This window comes from Mesoplodon bidens (genome assembly GCF_964165515.1).
Source record: "Mesoplodon bidens genome assembly, chromosome: 18".
Classification (NCBI taxonomy): domain Eukaryota; kingdom Metazoa; phylum Chordata; class Mammalia; order Artiodactyla; family Ziphiidae; genus Mesoplodon; species Mesoplodon bidens.
The window spans coordinates 52,603,345-52,629,626 of record NC_138175.1 but is presented as its reverse complement, the minus strand read 5'-3'; the positions used below and the strand labels follow the sequence as shown (position 1 = coordinate 52,629,626).

The 26,282-nt window shown below is 52.2% G+C and overlaps 1 protein-coding gene across 3 annotated transcripts; it reads left to right on the top strand.

Moving 5' to 3' along the window:
* Positions 1-322: 322 nt before the first annotated feature.
* On the top strand, positions 323-26,282 carry SLC8A2 (solute carrier family 8 member A2; the record flags this gene model as incomplete). 3 transcript variants are annotated; one of them, XM_081216404.1, is made up of 9 exons in its annotated part: positions 323-1,000; positions 5,770-6,434; positions 12,262-12,684; positions 17,255-17,358; positions 17,507-17,524; positions 18,910-19,034; positions 19,338-19,437; positions 23,819-24,097; positions 25,838-26,282. In XM_081216404.1, 9 exons carry the CDS (start codon positions 323-325, stop codon positions 26,212-26,214), a joined length of 2,769 nt encoding a protein of 922 aa, XP_081072530.1. In that variant the 3' UTR covers positions 26,215-26,282. The 3 variants fall into 3 exon arrangements, with proteins under 3 accessions (XP_081072530.1, XP_081072529.1, XP_081072531.1); XM_081216403.1 differs by having other exon boundaries at positions 5,755-6,434; XM_081216405.1 differs by lacking the exon at positions 17,507-17,524.

Genomic DNA, 26,282 nt, shown 5'->3' with positions numbered 1-26,282 from the left:
GTGGAATTGCTGAGTCCTAGGATGCTTGATGTTCAGCTATAGTTTCCTGCAGTGGTTTGACTCCCATCAGCAGTGCATGACGTCTTTATCTTTCTGTGTCTTTCTCTCCTGGTCTCTGCCTGGCGCTCTCTATGTCTCTTTGTGACCCTGTCTCTTTGAATCACTGTCTCTCTTTGGCTCCCCCAGTCTCTCTCCTCCCTCTGTTAGTCCTCAGCTTCTCCCCCATTCTCCGACCCCAGTGAACCTTGACTCCTGAGCAACAGGGAGGGGTTTGCTCCCCTCACCCAGACTTCCTCCTCCCCCACAGGACCTCACCCCCTCCATGGCTCCCCTGGCCTTGGTGGGGTTTGCACTCCTCCTGGGGACTCCCCCATGCTCAGGGGCAGCCACCCCGACCCCCTCCCTGCCACCTCCCCCAGCCAACGACAGCGATGCCAGCAGCATGGAGGGCTGCCAGGGCTCCAACCGCTGCCAGCCAGGGGTCCTGCTGCCCGTTTGGGAGCCTGATGACCCGTCGCTGGGGGACAAAGCAGCGCGGGCTGTGGTCTACTTTGTGGCCATGGTCTACATGTTCCTGGGTGTATCCATCATTGCCGACCGCTTCATGGCATCCATCGAGGTCATCACGTCCAAGGAGAAAGAGATCACTATCACTAAGTCCAATGGCGAGACCAGCGTGGGCACCGTCCGCATCTGGAACGAGACCGTGTCCAACCTCACACTCATGGCCCTGGGCTCCTCGGCCCCTGAGATCCTGCTGTCTGTTATTGAGGTCTGCGGCCACAACTTCCAGGCGGGCGAGCTGGGCCCGGGCACCATCGTGGGCAGCGCTGCCTTCAACATGTTTGTGGTCATTGCCGTGTGCATCTACGTCATCCCAGCCGGTGAGAGCCGCAAGATCAAGCACCTGAGAGTCTTCTTTGTCACCGCTTCTTGGAGTATCTTCGCCTACGTCTGGCTCTATCTCATCCTTGCCGTCTTTTCCCCGGGTGTGGTCCAGGTGAGCAAGGACCCACAGACATCTCCTTGGTGCATGTATGTCAGCAAAATCCAGAGGGATGGCTCCCCAGGCTTGGAGAGTCAATGCCTGCATTTGCAGAAATGCATGCTCACATCTGAGAGGGCCGCCAGGTATGGTTGTGCAGGTCACGCACTGCACAAAGGCATTGGGCCAGAGAGGGCAAGTTGGGACTGGAGTCCAGTGGGTGCCCCCAAGCCAGGTCTGGATGGATGGCACTGCAGGTCCTGGAAAGGGCTCACCTGCGCAGTATGGGGTGCCATTTCGCAATATGCCCATCCAGAACTCTCACAAGGGGGCCATATGTGCTAACAGAGCCCTAGTGATCTGTGTAATGCATACGACAGTCTAGCCAGGTATTTGCCAGGTATGGTCACACATGTTTTCCTATACTCCCTGCCTTTTGCATAATTTATTTCCACTCTGGCAGTAAGACATCCCCCATTTGCATAATTCGCCTTGCACTTGCATAATCCAGCCTTGTGTCTTCTGACAGTGCTAACTTGGGTAACTTGGTGTAACTTGGTGCAATTTGCGTAGTTTACCCATGGACTTTGCATAGATCCATGCCCACATCTGCGTAATCTAGCTCTGTATTTGCCAGATATGCAGTCGTGGTTTGCATAATTCATTCATTATTAATAATTGATTTCTGATGTTAGGATAATTTATGCCACTTCACTGTAATTCATACTCACATCCAATCCAACCTAGGTATAAACCCAGCCCACTGCAAAGACCACTTTGCATAATTTAGTCCAATAGTGAGACAAAATTTAGACCCACAGCTGCATAATTTACACCCACATTCACATAATCATTTGCCTCTCATTTATCCAGTGTCTTAACGGGCATACTGCTTAGTCTTCCTTTAAAACATTTGCCCAATTTATTTCCCACAGCCCCCACGACCACCACCTACATTTGCATAATGTATTCATGGGCCTGGCTTAATTCACACATGTGCATAATTTATTTGAGCCTAACCAGGATTCCTTCACACATGCGTATAATATACTCATCCATATCTGTCATGTTTTGCCAGTTATAGTTTCTTTCCAGGAAGGATCTAAAGTTAGAGCTATAAAAATTCTTTGCAGATGATATCAAGGCAGATCCGAGGGAGTAGAAGCCACAGTGAGGAAAAGGGGAGATGGTAGCACCAGAAAACAGGGATGAGACAGTTATGTGATTGACTCACTACTGTAATGCTGAGTTTCCTGGCTGCCATGGCAAAAAGTACAGAACGATGCTTCACACGGTTCTCAGGCACTATTAAAAAAGGATGCTAGGGCTTCCCTGGTGGCGCAGTGGTTGAGAGTCCGCCTGCTGATGCAGGGGACGCGGGTTCGTGCCCCGGTCTGGGAGGATCCCACGTGCCGCGAAGCGACGTGGCCCGTGAGCCATGGCCGCTGAGCCTGCGCGTCCGGAGCCTGTGCGTCCGGAGCCTGCGTGTCCGGGGCCTGTGCTCCGCAACGGGAGAGGCCACAGCAGTGAGAGGCCCGCGTACCACAAAAAAAAAAAAAAAAAGGTTGCTATTCTGACTTAGGTTTTCAAAGTGGTCCCTGACAAGGATTTACACCGAAACTGTGAAAGGAATTTTAGACACCATGGGTGGGAGGTGAGATAGGGATGGGATAGGGAGTGGGAGAGATTTCCCCTGAGAAGGAGCTGGCTCAGACCTAGGGAAGACAGTGTAAAATGCCACAGCTCTGGGTAGAGAAGTGGCTATGGAGGATCCCTTCAGGAGTAAATGGAGACCAGACTTTTGGGATGTTTTCATGAAATGGCCAGACTTATGGGATGTTTTCATGACATAATCGAAAGAACGAGCATGAGCTAAAGATGATGCCAGTCCCTCCTAGAGGCGATGAACTGGAGTAGTGAGAGATGGGTCTGGCCCTGGGTTTTCTCCGGAAATGCTCTGTGACGTCAGGCAAAGCCTGTACCCTCTGGACCTCCGTTTACACATCTGGACCATAGAAGGGGTTGAAGTAGACCATTGGTTCCTGACCCTTCATATCCAATCCTCCATTTTTATAACAAATTTTTTATATCCCCTTTATTCTGCTGGTGTGAAATTCTTAGCTAATAGGAGAGAGGTTTTCTAGCCTCAGAGTTTGGTGCCTGGACTCTGGAACCCGAGGCCTGGGTTCAAATCCCATCTCTGTTGTTTCCTAGCTGTATGACCTTGGGCAGGTTCCTTACCTGCTCTGTGCCTCAGTTTCCCCACCTGTAATCAGGGGGTCATCCTAGTACCAGCTTCAGAGGGCTGCATGAGGATCAGTTGAATTGCTACATGTGGAAGGGCTTAGAGCAGCGAGCCTGGGACAGGGTAAATGTGAGCTCGTCTTCCCGTTAACAAACTTCCCTACACTGGTTGGCTTCCCAGAAGTCAGTATAATGCCCAGACTGTGATATAAAGGAAAGTAATATCTAATAGAACAATCTGCATTTCTACATGTAAACGCTTGGGCATGACTACCTTCAAAGGCATGACGAAGAGCCAGATGGTGGCATCTACTTACATATAATGAACAAGTTGGGGTTTAAGAGAAAAAAAAAATCAGAAACCATTCCCAGGCACAGAGACCAGCAGAGGAGCGGGTAGCCATGAGATTGAAATCAGGCATATTCAGCGTACATTAAACCACACAGGAAAATACTTCATAGAGACATAAAACAGAATGGAGTGTAGACTCCAATGATCATAAGCAGGGTTTTCGCCGACGTGAACGTCCAGTGGGAGGTTCTGAAGTCAGGCAGGACGTGGGACAATTCTGCATTGTATGGGACTGTCCCATGAGTCGCTGGATGTCACCAGGCTGGGACCATATCCCCCTCCCCAATTATGGTGGCAACCCATAAATATCCCTAGATCTGTGACAACCCTTCTTGGGGGCGTTCTATCCACTGAGACCTGAAGGTGTGTCTCGCTCCCCTCCCAGGGTGGGCAAGCCCGTGAGCCCATTTGCAGGGGATGCCCTAGAAAGCAGATGTGAATCTATCAGAATCACCTTTTGTTTACCTGCAGGGAAGAAAGCCGATCTCAGGCGTTTGAGATCTCTCTTCTGATTAAGAGAGAATCGCCCACAGCATATACAGTGGCCAGTTCAATGAGCACAAGGCAAGAGTTCATTTTACAGCTTGCGTGGAAAATTCAGTTTCTTTTCACAAACCTGCTTGGTGGCTTTGTGTGGTACTATTTCCAAGTCCTGCTTTTCCTCTGAACCATCAGTAAACACAGCGACAAGGGCCTGTGGCAGTCGGAGCTTAAAGATCGTTCCCCTACCAGGCTCATTTTAAATATACCTCTGGGGCCATCTGATTTGTAAATACTCTTTAACCTTTTCTTCCTTATCTTTAATGAGAAAGGTAACATATGAGTCTTTACATGAATATTTCAAGGCGAACTGTCAGGTGTTGGTGGATGTTTCCTGCACATGCCTGGGCCTGTGCCAGACCACAGGCAGACTGAGTCCCAGACCTCAATGAGCCCAAGATAATAGCGCTAGTAATAATAATAATGGTAATGGTCATTTCATGTTTTGTGTATTTGCCATGTGTCAATAACCAACAAGGCTAAGTGCTAGGGGTACATAAGCTCATTCAGTCTTGGGGATGTTCCCATTTTACAGACAAGAGGCTGGGCCAGGCATTCCTCTTCTAGAACCAGGATCTAAACTCAGCATTGCCTTGTCTCTCTGGGGCGGTAGCATGTAAATATGGGAACTCGCTTTATGAGGCTGTCAGACAACGAGCCAAACGTGGGCTTCTTTTAGAGTCAGAGTCCTGTCCCTAAGGGCCAAACAAATCCTAAGGAAGGAGAATCTGGCAAGGGCTGTATGCACTGGTGGGGGGCTGGGGGGGAGGGAATACGACAGTTTGGGGAGGTGAACAGAGGGCAGACCCTGGGTGATGGGTAGGCTTTGGAGAAGTGGAGGCATCCCGGGTGAGGAGGGGCAGAGGGGAAATGGAGCAGGGAGAGAAAAGATAGAGGGAGAGAGAGGCAAGAAGAGACACCAGCTCTGCCCCTGGACAGGGGCTGGGACCACACGGTGGGGACGTGTCTCTGGCTTGGTGATGGCTTAGTATGTCTGGGGATAGGATGTCTGGGTTCCCGGCACTGGGGTAGCTAAGTGTGGCTCTCAGTGTGACAAAAGGTGGATGGATGGATGGATGAGACCAGGAGAGAGACAGGAAAGGCGGGGGAAGGTGGGGGGGACATAAAGAGAGAAGAAGGGTGGGGTGGGAAACTGTGAAGAATTTCATGAGAGAGAGAGGTAGGTATCTACAAAAGATATGAAAGAGAGACAAGGATTCAGCGGCAACAAGACAGGAAGACACAGAGGGAGAAAGATAAAAAACCAACTGAAATAGAGGATGAGACAGAGGCAGAAAGAGAAAGAGACAACGACCTAGAGAAACAGAGAGAGCGAGATATGGGGAGAGGCAGGGAGGAGCAGAGACAAGAGCCAGAGAGAGAGACAGAGACAAAGATGGAGGGAGATAAGGGAAAAGGGGAGAGACAGAGACACGAAGAGAAAGGGGGAGAGTCAGAGATGAAGAGAGACAGGAGAGAAGCAGAGACAGAAAGCCAGATGGGGACAGATGCAGGAGAGAAGGACGCGGGGAGCGCCGGGTGGTGGCCGGGACGGGGCTCTGGGAAGAGGGGCGCCGGGAGGCGGCGGGCCGGCTGCGAGCGCGCCCCCTCCCGGCGCGGCGGTCCTGACCCGCGGGGCCGCCCGCAGGTGTGGGAGGCGCTGCTGACCCTCGTCTTCTTCCCGGTGTGCGTGGTGTTCGCCTGGATGGCTGACAAGCGGCTGCTCTTCTACAAGTACGTGTACAAGCGCTACCGCACCGACCCGCGCAGCGGCATCATCATCGGCGCCGAGGGCGACCCCCCCAAGAGCATCGAGCTGGACGGCACGTTCTTGGGCGCCGAGGCGCCGGGCGAGGTGGGCGGCCTGGGCCCGGGGCCCGCCGAGGCCCGCGAGCTGGACGCCAGCCGCCGCGAGGTCATCCAGATCCTCAAGGACCTCAAGCAGAAGCACCCGGACAAGGACCTGGAGCAGCTGGTGGGCATCGCCAACTACTACGCGCTGCTGCACCAGCAGAAGAGCCGCGCCTTCTACCGCATCCAGGCCACGCGGCTAATGACGGGCGCGGGCAACGTGCTGCGGCGACACGCGGTGGACGCTTCGCGCAGGGCCAGCCCGGCCGAGGGCCCCGGCGAGGACGAGGACGACGGCGCCAGCCGCATCTTCTTTGAGCCCAGCCTCTACCACTGCCTGGAGAACTGTGGCTCCGTGCTGCTGTCCGTCACCTGCCAAGGCGGCGAGGGCAACAGCACCTTCTACGTGGACTACCGCACGGAGGACGGCTCCGCCAAGGCCGGCTCCGACTATGAGTACAGGTGGGTCCCGGGCAGCGCTCCCCGGCCCGCCTGGGGTGGGTGGGCAGGGAGGGCTGGCTGTTCGAAGGTCATAGGTTCCGCCATCCAGTGGCCTCCAGGCTCCCCAGTCTCCTGGCTACCTCTGGCGCCCATCCTTACTTTGCTATGGGCAGACCTGCAGTATTCATTTATTCATTCATTCATTCATTCATTCATTCACTCTTGAGAGTTTACTTTGTACCAGGCACTGTTCTAGGCATTTGGCAAACGCTGCTGGACAAGGCAGACAGCGGTGGCTGTCCATCCACCACAGGCTGCTCCTCCCATGTCCATGCTCTACCTGTGCATTCTTGTGCTTGACACTCCACTGTGTTATTATAGCTCCATTATATGTATCATACCCGGTAGAACAAGTATCCTCCCACACACCAATTAAAGTAAAAATGTTTATTGAGCACCTACTATATGCCAGGTGTATACCCCGGTGAACAAGACAGCTAAGGTCCCTACCCTCAAGTTGCAATAAGGTTATAAACTATGAAACATATAAAAACGTCAGGTGATGGGGGAAAATGAAGTGGGATAAGAGGACAGACAGTGTCCAAATTGTCTTTGGGTCTTTGGTTTCACCATAAAGCTACGCACTCTTTGCACCCTCCTGTGTCTCACTGCCCCAGTCCCTCTCCTCACCCCTCTTTGAGCAGAACTGTGATCTTGTTCAGCAACTCCTACTGCACGCCTACTAGGTGCCAGATGCTTTTTAAAAAATTTTTATTGAAATGTAGTTGATTTGCAATGTTGTGTTCATTTCTGCTGTACAGCGAAGTGACTCAGTTATATATATATATATATATATATATATATATATACATTCTTTTTCATATTCTTTTCCATTATGGCTTATCACAGGATATTGAATATAGTTCCCCGTGCTATACAGTAAGACCTTGTTGTTTATCCATCTGACAGATGCTTTTTTAAGGGGCTCGACAGAGAACAGTAAAGATAGGTAACTTCTGTGCTCTCATGGGACCACGAAATTCTTTATGTATTTGTAGTTCTGTACTACACAGTAGTTCTGTAATACCACACTCTTTCAAGAATTATAGGTTTACAGTATGTTTCGTTATGTTAACTGATGTGCAAGTCTCCCATGGTTTTCTATAATAATAGCATTTATTGTGTGTCTTCTATGTGCCAGAAACGAATCTGGGCAATGGAGACCAGCAGTAAACGAAAGACGTAAAAGTCCCTGCCCCAATGCAGCTGACATTCTCATGGGAAAGACAGGCCATTAGAAAGTATACATTCAATACATTAAAGTATCAGGGAGTGGTAAGAACAGTGAAGAAAAATAAAGCAGAATACGGGGGAGAGTGTTGATGGCTGAGCTTTTCATGGGTTCCACCTGCAAGTTGAAGCTGAACTGTTCACAGATCTCTGGTTCTGCCCTCAGGCAGCAGCCAGCCCCTCATCCGCGAACTCTTCTCTTTCTGGGATGGAGGTCCCTGTTTCACAGATCTTTACTTCCACCACTGTGCCTCAGCAAAGACCTTTGGTAGCCCAGGCTCCCCTCTGCCCCATCATATCTACATATCTTTCCACTGCTTTGGGCATTTGTAGGTCTTTCCCTCCACCTCAGTCAGTCCAGGATCCTTTAGTCTGCCCATCCTCATCCACCTCTCCTACCCTGCCCCCCCGCAGCCTTCCCTGAGTGGAGCACAACTGTTCACGGATCTTTGTTCCATCATCCTGAAGCATGGGATCCCTTTGGCCACCCATGACCTCCTCCCTCCATCCTCTCTGCCCATCCTACATCTCCAGCCTCCTTCGACTGAAGAAAAGGTATCCACTACTCGGGGGCTTGCTGTGACTCAGTCTATCCACCATTCCCCTCCTACCCACACCTCTGGGTCTGCATTGCCCCCATCAAAGCCCCAAGCCTTTGCAGAAGGAAGTGAGTACACGTGTCACCTGCTGGGATCAGAGGCTGCCTTCTCACCTGCCAATGACGTCATGAAGGAGATGTTTGAAGTGAAGGAGTAAATGCTGTTCAGTGGTCGAACCAAAGAGCCAGGAAGAGTTGACACCTTCCTACCCATCCCTGTTCTCCCAATGCAGTTGATATTCACAGGCCTGGCATCGCTTATCAAGGCAGCTTAGGTCCAGGACTGGGAGGGAGGACACCTGGGCTCCAGTCCAAGCTTAGCCCTGCCCCCTGTTCCTTGTGTAAGTTCCTGCCTCAGTCTGGGCAGACAGGGCTGTCATGTACAGTTGTTGAGGTTGTGCAGTGCACAAGAGCAGCACATCTAAGAAAGCGTGATTCATATAGTGGACATTGTAGATTTCTGTGTCTATTATGACAATTTCCAGATCCGCGGAAATAGTGTCTTGAAGAAGGGGAGCCGTTTTCTAATTTGCCCACAGGTATCACTAGACGATGGTGGTCCTGTGGGGTCTTAGTTTCTTCAAATTAATAATGATCTCTGAGGCCCCCAAACCGCACAGCTCTTCCAAGACTCGGAGATTTAAGCCCCTATAATCCTAACATGCTAAGGGTCTAAAATTCTAAGATTCCAGGTTTCCCACATTTTGATATTCTAATCTGTACCCCAGTCTCTGATCTGATGGTTCTAAGATTTTCATTTTCGCAGATTTTGTGCACCCAGTATTGGAATATGAGTCTTGTGAACCTAGCCTTCTATGATTCTGATATCTGGTTTCTAAAATCCCCATGTTCTTTTTCTCCCCAACTTTCTTTCTTCTTCATTTATTTATTGGCTGCATTGGGTTTTCGTTGCTGTGCGCAGGCTTTCTCTAGTTGCAGCGAGCGGGGCTACTCTTTGTTGCAGTGTGCAGGCTTCTCGTTGCGGTGGCTTCTCTTGTTGTGGAGCACGGGCTTAGTTGCTTCGTGGCATGTGGGATCTTCCCGGACCAGGGCTCGAACCCGTGTCCCCTGCATTGGCAGGCAGATTCTCCCCAACTTTTTATTTTGAAAAATTTCACACCTACAGAAGGGCTGCAAATATAGTCTAGCGAGCCCTCATGTAACCTCCACCCAGATTCACCAATTGTTCCTATTTTGTCCTGTGTGCATTCACTCTCTCTCTTTAATATATAATAATATGTTTTTTGAGATGCTACTCTATTTTTTAATTTTTATTTTATATTGGAGTATAGTTGATTGACAATGTTGTGTTAGTTTTGGGTGTACAGCAAAGTGATTCAGTTATACATATACATATATCCATTCTTTTTCAGATTCTTTTCCTATATAGGTGATGACAGAATATTGAGTTCCCTGTGCTCTACAGTAGGTCCTTGTTGATTGTCTATTTTATATATAGTTGTGTATATTAATCCCAAACTCCTAATTTATCCTTCCCCCCACCTTTCCCCTTTGGTAACCATAAGTTTGTTTTAGAAAAATATATAATAATATTAATAACTGTGGCACTTTATTAGAGTGGGTTGCAGGCAGCATGGCCATTTACCCATAAACATAAGTGTGCATCTGCTAAGAATAATGATATTCTCGTCCATCATCACAATACAATGGTCACGCTTAGGACATTTGATAGTGAATCAATATTATGATCCAATCTACAGTCTATGTTTGCATTTCCCTGGTTGTCCCTATCTCACCTTTCATGGCTGTGTCTTCACTCCCTCTCTTCCCATCCAATCTGGAACCACATGGTGCATTTGGTCATCATGTCTCTTTCACCTTCTTCAGTCTGGATCGATCCCTCAGCCTTTCCATGACTTTCCATGACTTTCATGACCCCGACACTTCTGAAGGCGTTAGACCACTTACTAGAACAAGACTCAATTTGGGTTCATCTAATATTTCCTCATGATTAGATTCAGATGATGCACTCTGGCAGGACTCCATGGAGGTGATGCTGTGCCCTCCTCGGTGCATGGTGCCCTCCTCGGTGCATGGTGCCGGGAGGCACATGACGCCCACGTGTCCCGTTACTGGTGATGTCCAGGTTAACCGTTTCGTAAAGATGGTGCTAAAAACCCAACATTCTACTATCCCTTAAGTTTCCGCTTCTAACATGCCATTACTTTAGGATTCACTAGTTAGCTAGTGCAGGTATCACAGGTAGACAGGGTTATTACCTCCATTTTACAGATGAGGAAACCGAGGCTCAGAGGGCTGCAGAATCCTAACTGCCTGGAGATCACACAGCTGGCACAGGTCGGCCCACCCAGCTGGGTGCCTTAGCCACCATGGATAGCGCCCCTAGGCTGACGGCTGCCCCAACGTTGAGGCCTTGTTCCCTCCATCCAGGTCTTGTCATCCAGTTCTACCTCTGCCAGAATCTTGGGGTCCCTCTGCCCCTCCCACAGAGGGGTGGGGGGATATTATAGATTTTTGACATCTGTTAACATCCCAGAGTCATTTTGATGTCTGCAGCCCTGCCAGGAGGAGCCCCCTCATTCCCTGTTCCCTCAGAGTTTCACCCTGACTCAGGCCCTGCCTCGTTCCCTCCCCCACCCCATAGTAGAACATCTTGCACGTGCTTTAGAGAGTTACACAACTGACGCTCTTTTAAACCTAAGCCAGTTCACCTCCCTCCTCTGCTCGGAGGCCTCCCATGGTTCCCATCTCACTTGGAGTAAAGGCCGAAGTCCTCACCGTGGCCCACCAAGGCCCCATGACATCTGCCCCTGTTCCCCCTGCTCCCTCAGATGCAGCCACACTGGCCTCCCTGGTGTTCCTCAAACACTCCAGGCTCACTCCTGCCTCAGGACATTTGCACTGGCTGTTCCCTTTACAGGAATACTCTTCCCCAGATATCCTCCACGTAGCTCCCTCCCTCAGCCCTCTGCTCAGATGTCATCTCCTCAGAAAAGCTTTCCCTGACCACTCTAACACAGCCCCTTCTCCTACTCTCTACCCTCTTTCCTCTATTTTCTCCAGAGCATCATCACCACCTGACATTATATGTTTTATTATTCGTCTCCTGCACTGGAACAGAAGCTCCACCAGGGCAAGGATTTTTCTCTGATCTGGTTTGCTGCTGTTTCCCCAACACTAAGAACAGTGCCTGGCACACAGCAGATGCACAATACATGTTTGTTGGATGAATGAACTGTAATTAAATCCCGAGATGTGTAGTTGTCACTGTGATATGGCTCTGCCATGGGGCTGTTCCCGTGTTCCCAGCATTGCCCAGCAGTGTATACACTCTGGGAGTGTATGTTGAATGACTGATGATGCCAAGTTGAGGAGTGTGGACTTTCTCTTGGGTATACCTGGGAGCACAGAATGGTTTTTATGAGAAGCATGGCAAGGTCAATTCTGGGCCCTATGTCCCTGCTACTGAAAGTGTGGTCCATGTGCCAGAACCATTCACATCCCTTGGGCGCTAACTAAAACCGCAGAGTCTTGAAACCCAGGCGCTACTGAACCAGAATCTGCATTTTAACAAGATGCCCCAGGGAATTCGTGTGCACCTGGAAGTTGGAGAAGCGTGGCTGTGGACCACTCCACGCTCCCTCTCCACCCTGGGACTTTGCATGTGCTGTGCCCTCTGCCTGGAGCTCTCCTGCCCACTAAATCTTCTCCCATGAAGCCTGCCCTGATCTGACCTTCATCATCAGATGATGATGTCGGGAGAGGCCAACTCTGTCTTGTTCTCCCTCTGCATCTCCTGCCCCGGAGCCCACCCTCATTCACCCTCAGTATTACTTGTTTACTGCCTGTCCACCTTTATATCTGTAAGTTCTTCCGTGGTGCGGCCCCCTCCTCTAGGAGGCCCCCCCGACTCCTCCCACCTCCCCCACAGCCTTTGAGCGACCTTCTCCCCTTTCTTTCCTCTCTCCTCCACCGCAGCGAGGGCACGCTGGTGTTCAAGCCGGGCGAGACACAGAAGGAGCTGCGTATCGGCATCATCGACGACGACATCTTCGAGGAGGACGAGCACTTCTTCGTGCGGCTGCTGAACCTACGCGTGGGCGACGCGCAGGGCATGTTCGAGCCCGACGGTGGCGGGCGGCCCAAGGGGCGGCTGGTGGCGCCGCTGCTGGCCACCGTCACCATCCTGGACGACGACCACGCGGGCATCTTCTCCTTCCAGGACCGCCTGCTGCACGTGAGCGAGTGCATGGGCACCGTGGACGTGCGCGTCGTGCGCAGCTCGGGCGCGCGCGGCACCGTGCGCCTCCCCTACCGCACAGTGGACGGGACGGCGCGCGGCGGCGGCGTGCACTACGAAGACGCGTGCGGCGAGCTCGAGTTCGGCGACGACGAGACCATGTGAGCGCGCCAGTCGGGCAGCCCGCGGGGCGGGGCAGACCGAGCGCGGCCCGCGAGAGGGGCGGGACCAGGACGGAACTGTGCCCGGGCGGGACGGGGCCTGGATAGGAGAGGTCGAGAAGTGGGTGGACCTCGGAGAGGCGTGGTCTTGGAAAGGGGTGGGGCCTTGATGGAGCCTTGCTCTTGAAACGGAGAGGTCAGGGGAAGTGGGACAGGGCCCAGGGAAGAGGTGAGACAGGGGAGAGGAGGGAGGAGACTGGAGTGACGGGGCGTGGCCAAGACGTTGGGACGGGATGTGGGCGGGGCTTGGGAGAACTGGGCTGGTTTGGGGAGAGGAGAGTGGGACCCCAGGAAGAAAGGCCAAGTGAGGAGAGAGGAGAGGAAATGGGATGGGGCCTGGGGAGAGGAATGTGGAAGGCTTAATTTGTAGAAGGGAGGAGTGTGGCCTGAGGTTCCTTTCGAGGTGGGAAGGTGTCTGTGGAAATGGAGGGCGAGTGGGGTCTGGGTAGGGACTCAGGGAAAAGGACAAGGACAGCGGAAGAGGGCGGGGTCTAAGGAGATGGGGCGGAGACTGAGGAGGTGGATGGGGGAAGGGGTGAAGCTATTGGGTAGGCGGAAGAACCTGGGGGAATAGCAGGAGACCTAAGAGGAATGTGGGAGAGGCTTTGGGAAGAGGCCGAGTAGGAATCTGGGGGCCTAGGAAGAGACACGGGAAACTGGAGGGCTGGGATTTGGGAGGGTGGTGTGGAATCTCGGGAGGTGAGCTGGATACACAGGAATACGTATGTAGACACACAGACACAACCAACACGCACACCGGCACATACGGACACACACAAGTCAAAGACACAGTGTCAGGGCTGTTCTCACGCCCAGACACCCGGCCACCCCTTACACAGATGCCCGAGTTCCCCCCATGTGTGCTTGCAGCCTCACATCCCCCTCCCCCTTCCCCCCCCCACCGGCCGCCTGCCTGGGAGGCAGAAGGTGCCTCCCCTCCTTTGCCCGCTCCCTTCCGCCCCCGCACGCCAGTCTGTCTCTCTCCTGCGGCCGCCCACGCGCCTCCCACCTAGCAGAGCCCTCACCGCGCTCCCCTTCCCTCTCCGCCTCCCAGCTTCTGTGGCTTGGCCTCCCGCTCAGCTTCTCACTGCTCTATCTCTCCATCTCTCCGTTTGCATCTCTGCGTCTCTCGCTCCTGGCACCTCCCCTCCGGGTTTCTGTTAATCTCTAGATCTCTGTCCCCAGTATCCAGCTAGCTCTCTGACTCGGGTTGTATTTCAGTCACGAACTCTCCATACCTTTCCATCTCTCTCTCTGTCTGACTTGGGTTGAGAACTTAGGTTGGGGGCTGAGGGCACCATTCCAGGCCCCATGTCTCCCACCCAAGAGGCCGAGGGGATGGAGGGTGTTATCTTTCTACTTGTTCCAGTCCTTCTTGTAGTCTGTCGCTTCCAACCAACTTCCCGCCTGCCACCACAAACCCACAGGCCCTCTCCTCCCCCGCATGGCTTCCCCAGGCTGGGACACCCTCTGTCCCCCACCCCCGCCCAAGCTTCCAGCTGTGGCTTCGGGAGACGGAGAACAGGAGGCTAATTAGCGTTTAGGGAAACACATCCTTCCTCTGACAGGCAGGCGCTAATTAGAGATGCTTCGAAGAAGCTGGGCTGGAGGGTTGGCCCCAGGCAGGATCAACACAGAGATGGAAGAGAGACACCCAGAGATGGGGTGGCGGGGAGATATGCAAGAGAGGGAGACAGACAGAGAGGCACCCAGAGACAAAAGAGACCTAGCGAAAGAGAGCCAGAGCCAGAGTAAGGGAGAGTCAGAGAGAGAAACAGAGAAGAGAGAGAGAGCACGAGAGACAGAAAGACACACACTTAGAGATACCAAGGAAGCCAGAAACTGAGTGACAGAGGCCCATCAAGAGAGGGAAAACGGGATTGGGAGACTGAGAGGGAGGAAGACTAAAAGGAAGAGACATGCAGGGGAGATAAAGAGAGACATTCTTCTCACTGAGAGGAACTCAGTGGGACTCGGGGAAGGAAAGGTCCTCCTGATGCTGCAGAGAAGAGTTTGGGTCAGCAAGAGAGGATGGGAGACAGGATAAGAAAGAGACTGGGTCTGCAATTAGAATGGAGTTCCCAGGAAACGAGGAGGGCAGGCGTGAGGATGACAAAATGTCAGGCTGGGGAGGAAGGCTGTTTCCTTTTTAAAAAATAATTAATTAGTTTTTATTTGAACTATAGTTGATTTATGATATTGTGTTAGTTTCAGGGGTACAGCTAAGTGATTCAGGTACATGTATATGTATATATACGTATATATATTCTTTCTCAGATTCTTTTCCATTATAGATTATTACAGGATATTGAATATAGTTCCTTTGTGCTATACAGTAAATCCTTGTTGTTTATCTGTGTTATATATAATGGTGTGTATCCGTTAATCCCATACTCCTAAGGCTACTTCCTTTGATCTCAGGAAGTCCTGCCCTTGTCTAGCTCGAGTCCCTCTTGCTGTCCCTTGCTACTTGGGTTTCTCCTCCTTTTGGGTCCCGTGAGGGCACACTTGTCTGGGCGCCAGTTGGCGCGTGTGTCACTGCGTGTCAGTCACTGTGTGTCAGTGGATCACGGCGTGTCTGCGAGAGAGTGAGCGTCGGAGGTGTGTGTGTATCACCCTGTCAGTGTGTCAACGTGTCAATAGCTGTCTGTGTGTGTCAGGAGACCCCCTCCTTGCTCTGGTGTTTCAGCACCGCGGACAGCTCCCAGCCCACTCCTGAGGTGGGGGGCACCCAGTTTTTCCACCCACAGAAAATTTTAAATATCTTGAGACTGGGAGTGGGTGAAGGTGGAAGTAGGCGTATGTCTCCACGTGACCGTCTTGTGTGCGTCTGTCTTTGCATGGGTGTCACTGTGTCCTGTGCGTTCGTGTGTTGAGATAGGTCTGTTGCAATCAACAGACCCCTTTGCTTAGATTGTGTTGACTTTGGCTATTCCATTCTGTTCCATTCAGTCTCTCGGACACTGACAGACGGAGGTGGGGAGAGGAGGACACAGAAAGGAATGCAGAGAGCTGGGGAGAGACTGAGACAGAGAAGGTCAGAGAGATGGAGAGAGAGAGACACAGAGAAGCTGATAGATGGGCAGAGAGACAAAGGAAGATTGAGAGACTGTGATGCAGAGAGACGTTGAAGGGAATAAGCAGACACCAAGGGGCATAAAGAGTGAGGTGTAAGGAAGGAGAATCTACATGGAACCACAGCAGGGGTCTTACAGGTTGGTGATGTCGCCCAGGCTGTGGAGGGGGTGTCGCGCTAGTTGGCATCTGGTCCGTGTGATTTTGCCACTGCAAAGGGAATGGCTGCGGGGTATGATGGTGTGTGGGTGTGGGCGGTGTGATTGGCTCTGCTTCCTCTGCTGGGTGACTGTGTGGGCTGGGTGTTTGTGTTTCTGGGTTCTGGGGCCAGGCCTTGTGGTTCCCACAGCTGAAAGAGCCGCTAGTGGCAGAGCTGTGGGCTTTGGGGGGTCGTGGGTCTTCGTAATAGAGGGGGGTCGGTTGTATGCCTGAAGGGGATGGATAGCTTTTGGCTGTTTCTCCCCGCCCACCGTCCTGGTTACCGTGGCAGCGAGGACGCAGAGAAAATCAGTCAGCCCTCTGTTACACCAAACGTGGTCAGGACAGGGAACAGGAAGCCAAGGGTCTCCCGGACTGAAAATTTTGAGTGAACAACTGTTTTTGGGGGGCACACTATACGCCAGGCACTGTTCTAGGCGTTGGGGATACAGCAAAGAACATAAATAAACAAAGATCACTGCCCTGGTGGAACTTACATTTTAATGTGACGAGGCAAATGGCAAACAATAAACAAAATAAACACATTAGACGGCGTATTAGAAGATGATCTGGAACAAGGAAGCCATAGAGCAGGGGAAGGGGGCCAAGCATGCTGGGATAGGGGTAGGGATGGATTTCAATATTAAAGAATGCGGTGGGAGTGGGTCTCATTGAGAAAGAAGGTAAAGTCTGAACAGAGAACTGGAGGAGCTGAGGGAGTAAGCACGGGGAAACCGTGTTCTAGGTGGAGTGAACAGCCTGTGCAAAGGCCCTGAGGCACAAGCAGGCCTGGTAGGTTCAAGGAAGAGCGAGGAGGCCAGCGTTGCTGGAGGGAGTGAGCGAGGGTGAGAGGGCTGGGAAGCCAGAAAGGGAACAAGGGCCAGATGGCAGGGGTTCTTGTGGGCCATTCTTGGGTCTTTGGCTCTTATTCTGGGTGAGATGGGAGCCAGGTGAATGTTCTGAGCAGAGGAAGCGCCCAATCTAACCTAGGTTTCATCGGGATGCCCCCTCAGCTTGATACTTAATACAAACTCAGCTTCGTCCGATGCTTCTGAGCTTGTTTCTGTCAAATGGGGATAAAAAGAGAGCCTCCCCCTCAGGGGTTGTTGTGGACGTTGAATGAGATTCCAGAGCCTGAGATGGAGCGAGTGCTCAAGAAACTGGGTGGCTAATGGGCGGGTTATTGGCGATTCAGGGGGAGGGAGTCTTACACTGCGTGCTCTCCCTCTCTGCTCAGGAAAACTCTTCAGGTGAAGATAGTTGATGATGAGGAATATGAGAAAAAGGATAATTTCTTCATCGAGCTGGGCCAGCCACAGTGGCTTAAGCGAGGGATTTCAGGTACGGGGTGATGGGTGGGCTGCGGGAGAGGTAAGGGGTCCAGGGTGGGGGGACCCTTGGAGGCTCAGTTGTGGGCAATCCTTCAAGCTCGTGGATCTGAGCTTCCCAGGGAAGATCTCACCTTCTCCCTGTCTTTGTCTCTCCCCAGCTCTGCTACTCAATCAAGGTGAGTGGAGTTACTTCCAGACTTTGGCGGGGGGGGCACTGGAGGGAGGGTCTTGGGGGTGGGTCAGTGCCTCAAGTTCCCCTCAAGGTCAGGTTTGAGGCAGGTTGCAGGTGAGATAAATTTGATGGAGCCAGTGTGAATTGGGGGTGACAGACGTTTAAAGGCCAAGATCATGTTTTGGTTGTAGTTAAGGTGGGGGGGGGGAGTAAGTATAAAATCCAATTTGGGTTTGTGGTGGGGTCAGAGGGAACCAGGTTTGAGGTTGGTTAGGACTGGGTTGAGGTTGGGATTTGGAATCAGGATTAGGAACTGGGTCAAAGCTAGAATTAAGATGGAGATTGGCTTCTGGGTTTGTGGTGGAATCCGATTAGAACTGGGGTCAGATTTAGGTCAAAGCTAAAGTCGGAATTTGAGGTGAGTTTGAGGAATTTGAGGGTAGAGTTGGGGCCAAGGTCAGAGATTGGGTGAGAGTCGGGACTAGGGTCAGGGGCTTGGAGATAGTGACAGAGTAGTTTTGGAGCTGAGATCAGAATTGGGGTTTGGGGTTAAGATTAAGGATAGACTGAAGATTATATTAGTCAAGGTAAGTAATACAAGCAACTATAACAAATAGGCCCCTAAATCCCAGTCATTTAGGCCCCTAAATCCCACAATAAAAGTCATTTCTCACTCAGGCATAGTTTTCTGAGACTGTCCCTGGTTGACGGGTGGCTTTCTTATGAGAGTTAGGATTGGGTTGGTGCTGGACTTGGAGCAAAGGATCAACATACTTCAGGGAGGTCAGTGAGCCCAGAGCCAACTGTAGATGGTCTGGGTCCAAGATTTGTACCAAAACCGGGAATCCCCCTCTCTCCTCACCACCTCAGACACACTCTAGGATGTTTTCAGAGCTTGGATATAAAGACCAGGCCTCTTCCACAGGGTGGTGATGGAAATGACGATAGTGGTGATAATAATAAAGTAACATTTTTGGTTATTGTGTGCCAGGCCCTCTTCTAAGCACTTCACATGAATTAACTCTTTTAACTAGGAGTTAATAGGAAACCACCCTATGAGGTAGGTACTGTTATTGTGCCCGTTTTACAGATATGAACTCTGAGGCACAGAGAGACTAAGGTATTGTCCAAGGTCACACAGCCCCCACCACATGAACCTCAGAGCCCACCAACTGAACTTCGTGGACCAGCCCTTGGGAGCTGGCTCTCAGGTTGGGGAGGCTGGTGGTCAGATGGAAGGCAGGGGCAGGGTGGGGAAGCATCACCAAGGAGGCATCCCAGAGAAGAGCAGACAGGGTTTTCTTTATCAATGGGAACAGGTAGTAAAGGCATCGCAGGCCCAGGTCGGTAGGTCTCCTTGGAGTCTAACTCCCATCCCTCATGCTGCAGGGGATGGGGATAGGAAACTGACGGCTGAGGAGGAAGAGGCTCGGAGGATAGCAGAAATGGGCAAGCCGGTTCTTGGGGAAAACTGTCGACTGGAGGTCATCATTGAGGAGTCGTATGATTTTAAGGTGATTTTCTGGGACCTCACCTTCCTGGAGTCTTGCCTGGGTCATTTCCTCGGGGAGAGTCCAGGAGGGGATCAACCACGAGGGTCGCAAGGGAAGGGCAACCAAGGTCCGAGGCCACCGTCTGTGTCCCTCCGTTAGCACCATGGACAGCACACGCTTCCCTTGTCCCTTCTTGCTAGAACTGGGATGTGGGAGGTTGAGGACCCCTGGGCATGGGGTGTGAGCCCGCATCCCCAGTACCCTTCGTGGGGCTGCCCTGGGGTGATCATGGGCCATGGTCTCTTCCCACCCTCTCATCCCCAGAACACAGTGGATAAACTCATCAAGAAAACGAACTTGGCTTTGGTGATTGGGACCCATTCGTGGAGAGAGCAGTTTTTAGAGGCAATTACGGTGAGCGCAGGTAAGTGGGAAGGGAGGAGAGAGGAAGAAAGAAGGGAGGGGTGGAGAGACAAAGAGACAGAAGAAGAGAAATGAAAGGGAGAGGGAAAGAGGGACATGGAGAAAAGGACGGAGAGCAACAGAGAAGAGAAAGAAGACAGGAAAGACACAGGGATACTCAAAGAAAAAGACTAAGAAACAGATACAGAAAGACAAAGGAAAAGATAGGGAAAGTATACAAATAGGAGAGATAGACACGCAGAGAGGCACACAGAATCCCGGAGAAGGACAGAGATGCGGAGAAAGCACGAAAGGTGTAGAAAATGAAGACGCAGTGGGCCAGAGAGAGAGAGAGGCAGGTAGACACACAGACACAGAAAGTTGGTGGAGACGGGCAGAGGTGGAGAGCTGTGAGGCGGTGGGATCCCAGCCCGGGCTTTCTCCTGGCCTCAGGTAATCGAAGGGTGGAAACAGGTTAAAAGGCATGGCCCCTCCACACAGCCTGGGTTCCTCTGTTGCTATGGAGACAGTCTCCAGGGCACCCAGCTCTCCCACCTGAGCGGGTTCTCACCCACTTGGGCCTCAGACAGGCTCACACTGCCCCCCTGTGGCCAGATGTATGATGACATGGATTCACAGACACAATCTTGGAGATCAACACTGGCCATCTGTGATAGGAATTGGGGAAACTGAGGCCAAGAGACATAAGAGGGACTGGCCTGAAGTCCCTCAGGGAATCCAGAAAGGACCAGGGTGGAACTCAGGACTTCTGTCCCTTGAATAACATCAGGTTTCCTTCAGGGAGGCCAAGCTGGTGGGAACTGAAAACACACGAGGAATTGTGGGTGGAAAGAAACTGGTCGGTGGGATCAAAAGAAACCAGGCATCAGGGATGGAAAAGTACCCGGTAGCAGGCCTAGAGACACCAGATTGTAGGCCTAATAGAAATGGAGTGGCATCTCCCCCTGAAGCCACATTCTTTCAACATCTACTTCTGAAGGATCCTCTGGACCTGGTCCTATACAGGGCCATTGCTGGGGACAAAGACATGATCATGACAGCTCAGGACCTGTCCTGACAGAGCTCACTGTCCAGTGGGGGAAACAACCTGTCACAAGAGAGTGACAACCCAGATAGGGCAGGACTGGAACGGGGTCCCCAGGGAGCTATGGGAGACCACATCGGGTGTCTGACCCAACTTGAAGGTCAGGGAGGGCTTCCTGGAGGAGGGGCCTTCTGATCTGAGTCTTCAAATAGGAATAAGAGTTAGCCAGGAGGAGGGAGCCAGGCAGAGGGAAAACCAGAGTCTGGAAATGTGCAAGATTATGGCACATTTAGGGAGGGTGATTGGTTTCAGGCATGAAGAAAAGGCATGGGATGAGGCATGAGAGATGAGCAGGGTTCAGACCCCAAAGGCCTTAGAGGCCACAGGAGAGGGCTTGGGTGTCATTTTAGGTGCAGTGGGGGAGCCATGGAGCTTTTTTCTTTTCTTTTGTTTTCCTCATGGAGTGTGTTTTGAATGAGGGGAACTCCTGGAAGTGGAGAGAGCCTGTGGGAGGAAGAGGGAGAGGGTGGGATGGGGCGTGAGTTGAGGCTGTCAGAACTGGCAGGAGATGCGTCCTGCAGGGTCTGAGAGGATGTGGTGAGGAATTTGAGCTTCAAGAACAGTGGGGAGCCAGAGAGGTCCCTCTAGGGGCTTAGTGAATGTAAGAGGGTTGCATGAAACTGAAACTGTGGGTGTGAGATGGTGGTCGTGGAGGCCAGGGGTCTATAGAAAGCAAGTGATTAGATCAGAGGAAGTAGTAGAGGAAGAATAAAACCGTTATGGTAATAATAACAGTAATAATCATCACGATGATGACAACGATGAAGACAGATTGAGTGCCAGGCAGCTTTGAAGTCCACTTCCTGTACGAACTCATTTAATGAATGTATCCCGAGTACCTGGGTTGGGGCTTGATCATTTTGTACTTTGTTCCTTTTGGTTCTTCAAGTGAGCACAAAGCTTTTTGAGGTGCTGAACAAGGGTGGTTTTCGCTTCCTTAGGGAATGAATCATGTCCCATCTTGCACTAAGAGGTGATTTTGTATTTCCTTTACCTCCCGATGGAAAGTTCTTTGCAGGCTGGACTTGGTTTCAGGCATCTTTGAATCCCCCCTCCCCAGGCACCGGAGGGGGCCTTCAACAATGGCTGCAGCAATGACAGTCACAGTGGAGATGTGCCAGGCCCCACAGAGAGCACATTACATGGCCTGACTCGTGCAGTCATCACAGCCCTCTCCTGAGGCAGGTCTGATTATTATTCCCATTTCTCAAATAGACATTCAGAGGCTCAGACAGGTTAGGACACTGATTCAAGGTCACACAGGGTTTGACACCAAAGAGTCGGCTCCAGAACCACAGGCATACCCGTGAGGCTCCCTCTAGATGGGAGAGGCTGGAGAAGTCAGCAGAGGCCAGAGCCTGTGGGTACTGGAATGCCAGGCTCAGGAGTGTGGGCCTGGATCTGAGGGCAATGGGGGAGCCAAGGCAGGATTTGGAGCAGGGCAGGAAGAAGCCCCAAGAGACGGAGTAATAGCAGCCCCCTCCCTCCCAAGAGTGTGTCCTCCCTGCTCTGACCTCCGCCATGTCTCAGTATGGTCAATTAGGGATGCGTTCAGTGGCAAACATAAGTGGCTTAAGCACACTAGACTTTATTTTTTCTCACGGAACAAAAAAAATCTGTAGGAGGCAATCAAGAGTTAGCAGCAGGGGCTTCCCTGGTGGCGCAGTGGTTGAGAGTCCACCTGCCGATGCAGGGGATGTGGGTGCGTGCCCCGGTCTGGGAAGATCCCACATGCCGCGGAGTGGCTGGGCCCGTGAGCCATGGCCGCTGTGCCTGCGTGTCCGGAGCCTGTGCTCCGCAACGGGAGAGGCCGCAACAGCGAGAGGCCCGTGTACTGCAAAAAAAAAAAAAAAAAAAAAAAAAGAGTTAGCAGCAGCTCAGTAATGTCATTAAAGGCCCAGGCCCCTTCTTTATTTCTCTTTTCCATTCCCAGCTGTTGTCCTCATGGTTGCAGGACGGCTGCTGTACCTCCAGGTGTCAAGTCCACATTCCAGGCAGGAAGAAAGGAAGCAGGGAAGCAGGAAGGGGCAGAGTGCCTGTTGCGTTTGAGTTTCCAGTTCTAGTTTCCAAGTGCATTTTACTTGGGGTCGCGGCAAAAACATTTTCTTTGTGATGCAACATGCAGAACCGAGAAGCCTCACAAACCACGTAGTTAAGCATTTACAAATTCAACCATTTATTTCTTTAACAAGCCAAGTGGCTAAGTGAGCTAGAAAAGTGGGAAAGGGATATATCACCTGAATCCCCAAATCCATCAGTCTCTCTCTGCCTCCACTGCCACCAGCTGTCCTATGCTCCCTGACGTTCCAAGGAACCGTTGGGTGGGACTGTGGAAAGTGGCTTCATGACTTGGTGGCTGGTCTGGCTTTTATTTCCTGACTTGCTGTGAGCAACTGGTCAGGGGTTACAATGTTTCTTATCAGCATCCTTCCAGATGTAATTCGTGGCACACTCAAGTATGTTCATTGCTTCTCATTCATTGCTTTCTGCTTATGTTTCAGGTGAGGTAGGAAGACATTTCACTTGCACTTTCCCATTACACAAGTCACTGCAGGTCAAAAGTGGGTCAAATTCGGTCACAGTAGGTAACACAAACAGCTCTAAGGATGATGCATCCTTTACAAATCTCAGAAAACACATCTATAACAGCAGTACCCCTATCAGGAAAGCTAGAGCTTTCCAGAAACCCTCTGTTTATGTCTCATGGCCAGACTGGATCACACGACCACTGCTGCAAGGTATTCTGGGAAACCAAGTATTTAGCTGAGGAACTGACTGCTGTTGGCTGCATGGAATTCTGGGAAAGTGAATATTTTTATCTGAGGACAGTGCTGTTGCTAGCCTCAAGGGATTCTGGGAAAGTGACTAATGTTAGCTGGGCACATGGTTCTCTCTAAGCTCAGGGGATTCTGGGAAAGTGAGCACCTTTAGCTGAGCATGTGGCTACTGTCAGCTGCAATGAATCAGAGGAAGTGAATATTTCTAGCTGCAGACCTGGCTGTCAGTAGTTGTAGAGGCTTCTGGGAAAGGCATATCTTTAGCTAGGGACATGGCCACCCCTAGCAGAAGGGATCCTGGGAAACTGCATATTTTTATCTGGGCACATGGCCTCCTTTAGCTTCAAATGATTCTGAGAAAATGAATATTTTTACCTGGGCCCATACATTCTCTTAGCTGCAAGGGATTCTGGGAAAGCAATTCGTTGGGGACTGGCTGCCTAGAAGTTGAACAAAAGGGAGGCTCTGTAGGCGAGGAAGGAGGCATGGGTGTGTGCCCCAGCTGGGTCGTGTGCCCACAGGGGACGAGGAGGAGGAGGAGGACGGGTCCCGGGAGGAACGACTGCCGTCATGCTTTGACTACGTCATGCACTTCCTGACGGTGTTCTGGAAGGTTCTGTTCGCCTGCGTGCCCCCCACCGAGTACTGCCACGGCTGGGCCTGTTTCGGTGTCTGCATCCTGGTCATTGGGCTGCTCACCGCCCTCATTGGGGACCTCGCCTCCCACTTCGGCTGCACCGTTGGCCTCAAGGACTCTGTCAACGCTGTCGTCTTCGTGGCCCTGGGCACCTCCATCCCCGGTAACCCCTCAGGAGACCACTTGTTGGGGGAGTGTCTCAGAGAAGCCAGGCAGGTGGACCCTAAGAGAAAGGCCCTGCAGAAATAAGGTGGTGGAATCATACAGAACCCATATGGTGGGTCCCTTGGAAATAGGCAGGTGGGTATAATAGAAACTAGGCGGAGGGAACCCATGGATTCAATATGTGAATTGAATCCTCCCCAAAAGCAAGCAGGTGGAATGTCCCATAGAACTAAGATGGTGGGAAATGGTAGAGACCAGATGATGGATTCCAGGGAAAGAAAGTGGCAGGACATTGAAGAGACAGGTCTTGGAAGGAGGGTCGCATAGAAATAAGGTGGGAACTTCATAGAAACCATGCAGTGAGTTCCACAGAAACAAGATGTTCGTTTTCCCTTTCCTCCCCCTGCCAAGCAACCAGATGAAAGATTCCATAGACCTTTGTTGCTGGGCATGATAGGAACCAGGCCAATGAATCTCAGAGCTTTAACTAAGATGAGAGAGTAGAAACCACATGTTGGAGGAGGTGCCATAGAAAGAAGATAGTGAGGCCTCAGAGACTACAGTGTACGTGATCCCCTCTTTCCCCAAAATCTGAGGGAGCGTCCCTTAGGAACCAGGTGGAGGAGACTGAAATTCCTGTAGGAGGGAGGAGACCACACGTGGAGGCAGACGCCTTGCTTTTCCACATCAATGTGTTCACCAGCCAGGTGGCGGCGCTGTAGGCCCAGACAGCAGGTGATGGGTCCTGTAGAAAGCAACCATTGGTGAATGGGTCTGTGAAGCCTGCCCTCCACACCAGAGACTTGCAGTCTTGGCAAGATGTTCAGGAATGGGTGGAGGCCAGAGAAGCGAAGCCGTATGCTTGACAGAAGCCAAGTGGGGACTTGATGGGCAAGGGGTGCCCCGTGGCTGGGGCCTAACATTTATTTTGTCCCGCCAGGTGGCAATGGGATAATTGGGCCTGTAGAAACACAGACAGTGGGTTCATGGGAAACAGCTAGTGATTCCCAGCAAAAGCAGGCAGCAAGCCCCATAGAATAGAGTGGATTCCACAAAAATCAGGTAGTGTGTGTGTCCCACAGAAAGCAGATTGAGTCCCACAGAAAGCGGGCAACAAGTCTTGTAGAGAGCAAGCAGCAGACCCCATAGAACATAGGCAACGGTGCGGAATAATAGAAACTAGGCAGGGGGGCCCACAGATACAACATGTCAACTGAATCCTCCCCCAAAGCAACAAATGGGATGTCCTGTAGAACTAAGGCGGTGGGAAACGGTAGAAACCAGACGATGGATTCCATAGAAAGAATGTGGCAGGGCATTGAAGAGACAGGTGATGGGAGAGGGGTCTCATAGAAATAAGGTGAGGACTTGATAGAAACCATGTAGTGGGTCCCATAGAAGGCAGGCAGCAGGTCCCATTGAGGGAGGCGCTGAGTTCCAGAGAGTAGGTAGTGGATCCCACTGGATGCAGACACGTTCCATAGAAAGCAGGCAGCGGGGCCTGTAGCCAGCAGGCACAGAGATGGCGATCGACTTTGCCCCCTGGGTGGGGTCAAGGGCACAGAACTCCAGGAGTGGGAGGCGAGGCCCGCGCGACACTGGGGCGCGGAGTCTGGATCCTTGGGCCAGCGGGGTGCTGGTGGGTCTCTGGGGAGCAAGTGACTGACAAAGCCAGGCGGATGCTCGTGGGGGGGGGCCCGCGGGGCCCCCCTGACCCGCGGTGTCTCTGCCCCTGCAGACACGTTCGCCAGCAAGGTGGCGGCGCTGCAGGACCAGTGCGCCGACGCCTCCATCGGCAACGTGACGGGCTCCAACGCCGTGAACGTGTTCCTGGGCCTGGGCGTGGCCTGGTCTGTGGCCGCCGTGTACTGGGCGGTGCAGGGCCGCCCCTTCGAGGTGCGCACCGGCACGCTGGCTTTCTCCGTCACGCTCTTCACCGTCTTCGCCTTCGTGGGGATCGCCGTGCTGCTGTACCGGCGCCGGCCGCACATCGGCGGCGAGCTGGGCGGCCCGCGCGGCCCCAAGCTCGCCACCACCGCGCTCTTCCTGGGCCTCTGGTTCCTCTACATCCTGTTCGCCAGCCTGGAGGCTTACTGCCACATCCGGGGCTTCTAGGGTCCTCCCCAGGGACTCGGCCTGCCCCCCGAGACCACCGCCTCCGTGCTGGACTGGCTCTCCTCTGT